The sequence below is a fragment of the Microchirus variegatus genome (assembly GCF_963457635.1).
Source record: "Microchirus variegatus genome assembly, chromosome: 11".
Classification (NCBI taxonomy): Eukaryota; Metazoa; Chordata; class Actinopteri; order Pleuronectiformes; family Soleidae; genus Microchirus; species Microchirus variegatus.
The window spans coordinates 23172001-23181444 of NC_139812.1; the positions used below are offsets into that span (position 1 = coordinate 23172001).

The window sequence follows — 9444 nt, forward strand, 5'->3', positions numbered from 1 at the left end:
TTCACAGAAATCCCAAAGGAGAGCTTCATCCACACGCCTGCTCTGCATCTCCTGTGAGAAACATCTCCCTTTCTTTCTCTTTTCTCCCTCTTCAGTCTGTCGTTTGCTGTCAGTCACTTATACTGAGGTGATCAACGCCATTTTTAATGCTCATGAAAACGTCTTCCCCTCCACTGATGACACACAATCATAGAATAAACCCTACAATATCATAATAATAATGATAAGTTGTCTTCCTCTTTGTGATAACATGCATGTTATGATCTATGGATCAGATTTGGATTCAGGGTGAGAGCTTTGTCTGTGGGGGAATCCCTGCATTAGATGAGGGAATCCCCCCCTCACTCACTTCTAGGTCATTGGGTGGAGTCACCGTGTCCTTCACAACCTGCATGTAAGACTGCAGGAAAACCCTCACAGAGCATTGATGAATAGTCAGATATTTGCAATTAAAGTCTGGATGAATTCAGTTTTCAAGGGGTTTATCATCAGAAATGTGATATATTAGCCATACCTTTGTTTCTAAGTCTACAATATTGTTAGAGGCACTTTGCCTGATGAAGATATGATGTTTTGGCCCAACATTCAATTGCTGATCCCGGCTCTAAGTGTATAATCGCCTTAAAATAGAAGGTCTTTGGTTTTCAGCCTTTCTTGTCTCGCCAAACAGACAAACTAGCCGGGGCTTGTACTGTATTTCACAGTTTGAAACAGAAGCTTGAAGCTACTAACTAAGCAAAAATGAAACTAAAAGGATCAACATTATTTCTGGTAGGGATGTGAATCTTTGGGTGGTTCACGATTCGATTCGAAATCGATTCTCGATTCAACCGATTTGATTCATGCGATTCTCGATTCAAAAATTGATACAATGCATAGTGTGTTAAGGCAAATTATGGCATCAAAACAATACAGTTTGTGTAAGATAATGTGATAATGTGATCTTGTTATTTTCTCCGTTAATTAAATTTAATTTCAAATTCCTCTGTGCAGACTCTTCACCGCCAACAACCTGGAATCTATAAACGAGGACGCTTTCCTTGGTCTTCCTCATCTGGAATATCTGTGAGTGGAGATTATTAATCCTTGAAGCTGTTCTTTAAAATAACAGACATCATCCTTTGCATTGACTCTGAACACCTTCCACCTTCCAGGTTCATCGAAAACAACCAAATCAAGTCCATATCTCCCAACGCTTTCCGTGGCCTGAAAACCTTAGTGCACCTGTGAGTATGCATTTGTCAATGTTGCAAGAGGAGCAAACGTAAAATAAAGTTTTTTTTTGCGTTACTAGAAGGTTTTTGTAATGGTGCAGGTGCGGGCAAGTGCTGTTTCAGTGAAACTATGACGTGTATTGCACAACATTTATTGCCACATCGTCGTTTCTCTCACCACGGTGCAGCTGTTAATGTGATTAGGAAGCAAATCCTGTAACATGTGCTCGTCCAGTTCATAAAGCTGCAACGCTGTAGAATTCTTTTATACGCAATTTAAAGCAGACCTAGACCGGAAGTTCCAATTAACTGATTTTTTTAGTGTGTATCTGCATCATTACCTTGTTTACGAAGCCCTGAAGGTTCAAAACAAACAGTTCAGCCATTGCTGAGAACGCTGTGTTTTATTGTAATCTCAGGCTCAGCGAGATCTCTGAAAAAAACGTTGTGTACATTGAACCGCAGAAGAAGAATAACGTCCGTTGTGGAGGTGTTTCACGAGCGACACTGTCTTCTGACTCTGGGTCTGACTCCAGGTCAAAGTTATAAAAGGGACTGCGGCGGGGAGTCGTGACGAAGCTATTTTTAAACATTGTTAAAACAATGTTTTGATAATGAGTAGCAGTGCAACCACCGTTCCAGGGGGGGGAGCTGCGCTTCTGAGAGCGGGTGTGCTGAATATGTCACTTCCGGGTATTGGCCAATCACAAGACAGTTGGAAAGCCTCTACGCTGGCTGGCCAATCACAACACACTCTGTCTTCTGGGTGTGAGAGTTGAATCTGAAATATCGCGGCTGGGGTACAGCGTCAGAAAAGAGGATTTCTATCAGCTCTTTTACAGCAACTAGGAGGTTTTTGACCATAAAAACAAGTTAATGAATGTAAGTAGACCTCCATAACTAACATATATGTGCAACAGGACCACTCTATGTGAGCTTTAAGCAAAAGGCGGGTTGAGCCTCACACATACTGTACGCCAATAAATGGGTAATTGCCATTCATAGGTTGAACAGCAGGTGTGGTTAATGATGCCCACAGAAAATATGGACAACCTGTGGCTGACCATTATGCATATGGACGTCTTAAGTGCGTCCATTTATCCCCACCACCGTCATCAATTTCACTCAATTAATATACATGCAAGAAATTGTTTGGCTGCCGCCACAAACGCACTATAAAAGCATCTACCAACGCTGGAGTCGACATTTCTCCCTTATTTTGTAGCAGAGAAAGCCATGAAATGGCTGAGAAGCCTGTTCTAAAAATAGCTTAACGTCTCCTCAAACTCACAATAAGCAGTGTTCCAGTCTTCAGCCTCCAGGGTGGTGATATGTAATCAGTTGTATTTTCTTTCTTCTATTTAGCACTTATTCACATATTCCACTGCAAAGAAACACTGCGTCAAACACAACCACATGTAGATTTCACCGAGCACTGCGACTTGTTCTAGTATTCTTAGTGTATAAATGATAATGTGGATAGATGCAGTTTATATAAACAGTAAAGTACTGTATTTATAATTCAACATTGTTGTCTTCATGCAGGAGTCTGGCCTACAACAACCTGGAGACGCTGCCCAAAGATTTGTTCTCTGGTCTTGAGGCTTTAACTAAAGTGTAAGTATAAACGTTACTGCCGCATTATCTGGAAGCTAAAAAACTGCACTACGTGTAGTCATTAATGCATGCCATCATGGATAATGAGTTTTCTGAACTGGCTCTAGGCTATAAATAGAAAAGCGTATCGCTCTTCCACTTCAGCCGGGCCTTGGAAAAATGTGTGGGCAGCTGCAGGTGCTTTTAACACCATTAAAATGACATGCAGCCTTGTGAGGACGAGCGATAGTGTGCAATCTATCACCCAGCGACGACGGTTCTCCTTTCAGAGAGGTTCTCTGAGGTTACTGTGATGCTGTGTTTTTCCCCCTCTCCCCGTCAGAGACCTGCGGGGAAACCAGTTCACCTGCGACTGTAAGCTCAAATGGTTGGTGGAGTGGATCGCCAGCACCAACGCCACAGTGGATCAGATTTACTGCAAAGGCCCGGCCTCGCAGCTGGACAAGAAGATCAACGACCTGGCGCCGCAGTCGTTCGACTGCATCACCACAGGTGCGCGGCGGAACATCTTTTTTTGTCTTTCGTATAATCAGGGATTCTCCTGAAGTGTGTGCTTGTCGTCGTTTTTATTTTTCTCGCAGAGTTTGCTTCGTACCAGTCGCTGAAGTTTGAGTCCATATCTGTGGAGGCGTTCTCCTTCGGGAATGACCAGTATGTGGTGTTTGCTCAGCCCTTCATTGGGAAATGCAGTTTCCTGGAGTGGGATCACGTGGAGATGGTCTTCAGAAACTATGATGACATTGACAGTAAGAGAACATCATTTTAGTTCAACTATTCTTTTTGTTTTCAAAAGTTTGTTACCCTGTTCGACTCGGGGACATTCAGGGTTAAGGCCACATTATACTTCTCCGACTGCGTAATGCGTAATCCGACTGCGTAACCACGGAGAGCCCCTAGAGGTCGCTACGCAAGGTTGTTGTGCTTTTGGCTACAGTGAGCAATGGCGTCCGAGAGAGAAAGACTGTTGTTGTTGAAACCTTTTCTCACTTTTCTGTGTCACGGAACGCAGTTTTAAGATAATTTGAGGTGAGAAATTGGCCATTTCGAGTCTAAACATATGTTGTGTGTATAAAGATATGCAAATTTATAGTTTGGCAGCGACGTTGTCGGCGGTGATCAGCTCCGCCTCTGTGGACGCTCGTTTCGCACTGTGAGCCGGCACAGAGCAGCTTAGCTCGGCCTGTCCTGAGGACCAACCGCAGCTCTTGCCGTCTCCATTGTCCCTTGATGGAGTGACGGACACTTAAAAAATATTTTGTGCAGTCGGAGACGACACAGAGGCTCTTCGACGCGCTCTCCATCGACGCAGAGGGCTATGCAGGAGTATAAATTGGGCTTTAGAATGTTCAAGGAAACATAATTGATTTGTGTCAGCTCAGCATGGGGTCCCAGATGGACATGTGGCCATGTGACATGAGTTTGAACGCTCATATCAGAAAGAAAGAAACTGATTTTATGCTTGAATGTAGGGCTGCAAAGATTATTCAATTAATAGATTATTAAATTAATCGTTTTCCAGCTTCCTGAATGTGAAAATCTTCAGGTTTCTTTGCTCCAAAGAGAATGAATAATTAAAACTGAAAATGTTGGTTTATGGACAAAATTTCGAGGTTTGGCGAAACTCTGATGAACATTTTTCAACATTTTCTGACGTTATAGCGACCAATCGTTAGTTGCAGCTCTACATGTATAACTCAATCTGCATCTACAGTGCGGAAAAATCAAACAAGGATTTCCTGTAGAAATAAACCATTTTCTGCAGTATCTTGTATCCATCTATTAAATAAGCAAACATCTTATCTGATCTCCCGCGTCGATAAAAAGTGTCTCCCAAATGAAATCTGTTATTTTTGATGACGCATGCAAAAAGATATTAGTGTACTTGAATAAATGTGAACCATCAAATCTAATCTGTAAAAAAATCTAATTTGAAACGTATTAAGCCATGAAGATAAAGTGAAGCTTTATCATCTGTATCCTTTCTTTCTCATCCTCAGGCACGTCCACGGTGATCTGCAAACCTCTGGTCATTGACAATCAGCTCTTCATCATCGTGGCTCAGCTGTTCGGCGGCTCGCACATCTACAAGCGCGACACCTCTGCAAACAAATTCATCAAGCTCCAGGGCATCGACATCCTCAAAATCCGCAAACCCAACGACGTGGAGACGTTCCTCATCGACGGAGAGTCGTTCTTTGTCGTAGCAGACAGCTCCAAGGCCGGCTCCACCACCATCTACAAGTGGAACGGCAACGGCTTCTACTCTCACCAGTCGCTCCATCAGTGGTACCGCGACACCGACGTGGAGTACATGGAGATCTCGTCCAAGCCTCACCTGATCCTGTCCAGCAGCTCCCAGAGGCCGGTCATCTACCAGTGGAACAAAGGCACCAAGCTGTTTGACAGACGCACAGACATCCCAGAGATGGAGGACGTCTACGCTGTCAAGCACTTCCTGGTTAAGTCCGACCTCTTCATCTGCCTGACGCGCTTCATTGGTGACTCCAAAGTGATGCGCTGGGACGGCGCCCTTTTTAGGGAACTGCAGACCATGCCCTCTCGTGGATCCATGGTGTTCCAGCCATTCACTGTGAGCAGCTGGCAGTACGCCATCCTGGGCAGCGATTACTCTTTCACCCAGGTTTACCGCTGGGACGATAAGAAGGGCATGTTTGTCCATTTCCAGGAGCTGAACATCCAGGCACCGAGAGCCTTCTCTCCAGTCTCCATAGACAACCGGCAGTTCCTGCTGGCCTCCAGTTTCAAAGGGAAAACGCAGATCTACGAGCACCTGGTCATTGATCTGAGCAATGAGTGACTGTTTTGATTTATTGGTAGGTTATCGGTATCTTTAGTGGGGATTTTTTGTGTTTAAAAAAAAAAAAAAAAAAAGACTGTTGCAGCAGCTGCAGTGCTGAACAACACTCACATTAATTATCACTTGATCCTAACTTGAGAAAGGCAGACACTGCTCTCATATGTTTTTGAAATCTTCCATTGAAATCAGTGCATGGTAAATGTAAAAAAAAACACAAAACACGTATCTCAACTTTAGTGTGTTTGGTTGGGATGCATGGATCTCAAGTTAGGATGATAACCAAGACGTTGTCAGGACCAGGAATGGGACGATATTGACAGTATTATAGTGATTGAAATGAATCATTTGAGAGCATATAACGATAATTGTACAAAAAGAAAATATGCTTCAAACTCTTGAAATGACTCTTAACACATGCTGAAATAATTTTATAGAAACAAATCACTGCAGGTAGATCAGGTCCAGTGTGTAGGACTAAGTGACATCTAGTGGTGATAACTGCAACGTGCAACTCACCCCTCCCTTCACCAATTTTAACTGTAGCCGTGTTTCCAAAATGAAAAACTCTCTTGTCAGTTTACACTTTACCAGAAATAGGTGAGCTGGTTCATTTAAAACCGGGGAATCAGGGAACTACGGTGGCCTTTGCATACCAGAAAGGTTCACAGCACAACTCTCTCCCACTCTCTCTGCAGGTTTTCATTAGTTTGAGCATCAGTGGGCAGTGAGTTCTTTTACTTCGTAAGCACAGGAAACTCCCGTTTTAAAGTATGAATCCCATGGATGCTAGATGGTAGCTTCCATAAAGAACAACCTTTGCCATGAGTACATAGAAATGATTATTAAAGTGATTATACGACTATAAAAACTAGTGCTGTGCAATAGGTTAACGGGCGTTAACGCATGACACATTTCAATGACGTCTGACCGGAAAAAGACGCGCATGACGTCATGTTTACGTGCCGCGACACCAGAGTCCAGGCACCGTTTACCAGTTAGCTCCGTTAGCTGCATTAGCTCCTTTTAGTGCCGTTAGCGTGCCTTCAGTCGAACTGGAGCGGTCTGTTTATTAAACGAAAAGAGCAGCGCTACAAATAACCAGCGTACCTATGTACTGCTTATGTGTGTCTCTGTTTTTGTACATTACAGTTACAGTTAGTCACACAGTTATTTTAACAATCTGGAGTCGCGTAAACATGACGTCACACGCGTCTTTTTGCGGTCAGTCTTCATGGAAACGCGCTGCGCGATCACGTTGACGCCGTTAAATGCCGTTGACGCGTTAACGTTTGACAGCACTAATAAAAACATAAGTATCCTCTTAAATCTTACACACTGGACCTTTACACAGGTGAGGCCGGGGCTGTCTTTTTCTGTCTGAACCTGACTGAACTCGACAGAATATTGACCCGACAGGCGTCCCTTGTTTTTCCGTTCAAAGTCCGACCTGAACCCGACATAGAGTAAGCTTAAGTGTACTCTGAATGTCACGGCGGTGCACGTTAGCCTTTAGTTATTGTTACAGGAAATACTAACCCCATGAAAACACACGCACAAATACACACAAGCCACACTCATTATGAGTTATCATCATCAGCATGTATAAGTATATATTACATTTACAGAATCCCCATCAACTATTTACAAAATGTTACAGTTTATTTTGAGTAGTTGTTGGGCTTCAATAACCATCTTGTCGTAAATAGTAAAAAAACATCTCTAAACAGAAACACGAGGTCAATTGCTATTACTAACTTATTTTTTACACATTATGCACCTATTTATTACATATTTACACTTTATTTTTAATAAAGCAATTCTAGAGGATACTTAGTATAAATTTGCCCTTTTTCACTAAAAGACGTTTTAGAAGTAAAAGTATTAAAAAAGTGAGGAGTTAGGACGAACTTAGTGTAAAGCAGCTCATCAAGACTTGGACAGCTCTATATAAATACAGTCCATTAGCAACTCTTCTTCTTCTGGTTTTATTTGGTAAATTTAGTGGAGTAAAAGTAAAATATACTTTTGAAATATAAATAACAAAGTAAAAGTACAGATACTTGGACAGACACGTCAATGTTGTATGTCACAGCCTACAGATATTAGCAGATAGCTTCAAGCTACTTAGGCTAACTGCTAGCACTTACCAGTCAAACAAAGACGTCTTCGTGCCTGTCCTCTTCTTCAGCGCTCGCCACTTATTCGATGACCAAACCCAGATTGACTCCGGGTTTGTTTTTGGTTTTTTTTAACCAGCTTTTGTCGACTCTGCATTTAAGTCTCACTAAAATTAGCCAGAAAACACAAAAACAAACAAGCTAGCATTATTTCCGCTCCGTCACGTCAGCCGTCACTGCGTCACCTGACACACCTGTGACCTGATTGCCCCGCCCCCAAAATCACTGCTGTTGGCTGGAGGGAGCAAAACAAAGCAGAACAAAACCAGTTCATACCAGCAGAGGGCAGTATCTCTGCAGATTAACACACACCACCAAACACCTCTCAAGCTGTGAGAATGATTGACTGGGATTATTTTTTGGATTACACGATACTTTGTTGGGTACGTTATGGAATTAGATCCGTGCCAATATTTTAACCCAAAAACTTTTCAAGAAGCAGGACAACACTTTATGAAACAAAAACAAAAAAGAATGAACCACAAAATCACTTGTAAGTATCTATTGTTTATAATCTGACAAATGTTAGAATAGATTATTTTGTCGGCTGTCAATGGGGGAAAACTGATTTTTATCAGTTATCAGTTTATTATATGACTTGCGAATCGTGTATATATGTGTATGTATATATATTTGTACATGTATATATATACGTCTATATGTATGTATACGTATATATACATATATGTATATATGTGTATATATACATATACATGTCCATATAAACACGTATATATGTACATATATGTGTATATATATACACGTCTATATGTAAATATATACATATACACGTATGTATGTATATGCACATATAGACGTATGTATATCCATGTACATATATGTGTATATACATGTATACATATATATGTATATACGTATATATGTGTATACGTATGTATATATAAATATATACATATGTATATCGTTAAAGCGGTAGATAATGGATGGATGGATATATATATCGTCCCATCCCTTGTCAAGACATTAGTGCATGACCCCTGAATGCAACATTCATGCTCATTAACACATTAAATCTAACATCTGGTTGTTGTTTTTTTTTTCCATCCCTTCATGGTTCATGTTACTCAAAAGTTTATACATTTGTAATCTCATATATTTATCTACAAAAAAAAGTAATAAAGAAATTGTACTTTTTAACCTATATATATATACATATACATACAGTATATATATGTATAACACGTTTGACTGAACAAATCTGCCAAAACGAAAATGTTTACATTTTTCTGTCTTTCGACTTGTTTCACTGAGAATTTGTAAATGTGGCGCTTTTGTAAAGAATCAGAGGGACCACGCGTCAGCTCGAGAAATATTTGTTAAGCAGAATAATTCAACAGTAAAAGGAAAAAAAAGAATAGAAAATGACTTTGTAATTTGGAAAACAGTCGACGACGAGATCTTGTGCGAGAATGGACCTGTATATTCTTGCCAGTTTGACATTTTTATCATCAATAGTTTGTATGATGTTTTAAAGTATTGAAAATTAACATTGTTTGTTTTTCTCAAAAGACGTATGGGAAAAAAAAATTGGGGCACACTTGGAACTATTTTCACACACTTAAAGGAAAAAAACCAATGAGGCTGTTGTTCATAATGC

The 9444-nt window shown here is 40.9% G+C and overlaps 1 protein-coding gene across 1 annotated transcript in view; it reads left to right on the forward strand.

The window, feature by feature from the left end:
• Positions 1-5827, forward strand: part of LOC310933871 (leucine-rich glioma-inactivated protein 1-like) — a gene marked incomplete at its 5' end in the record, with an annotated part of 6241 nt that extends 414 nt beyond the window's left edge. The window contains 7 exons of the mRNA XM_083897442.1: positions 1-53; positions 994-1065; positions 1155-1226; positions 2760-2831; positions 3154-3323; positions 3413-3577; positions 4829-5827. The exon at positions 1-53 is cut by the window's left edge and continues 19 nt beyond it. Coding sequence (XP_083753568.1) covers positions 1-53; positions 994-1065; positions 1155-1226; positions 2760-2831; positions 3154-3323; positions 3413-3577; positions 4829-5649 — 1425 coding nt within the window. The 3' untranslated portion in view covers positions 5650-5827. The remainder of the gene's footprint in view (positions 54-993; positions 1066-1154; positions 1227-2759; positions 2832-3153; positions 3324-3412; positions 3578-4828) is intronic.
• Between the last annotated feature and the right edge of the window lie 3617 nt (positions 5828-9444).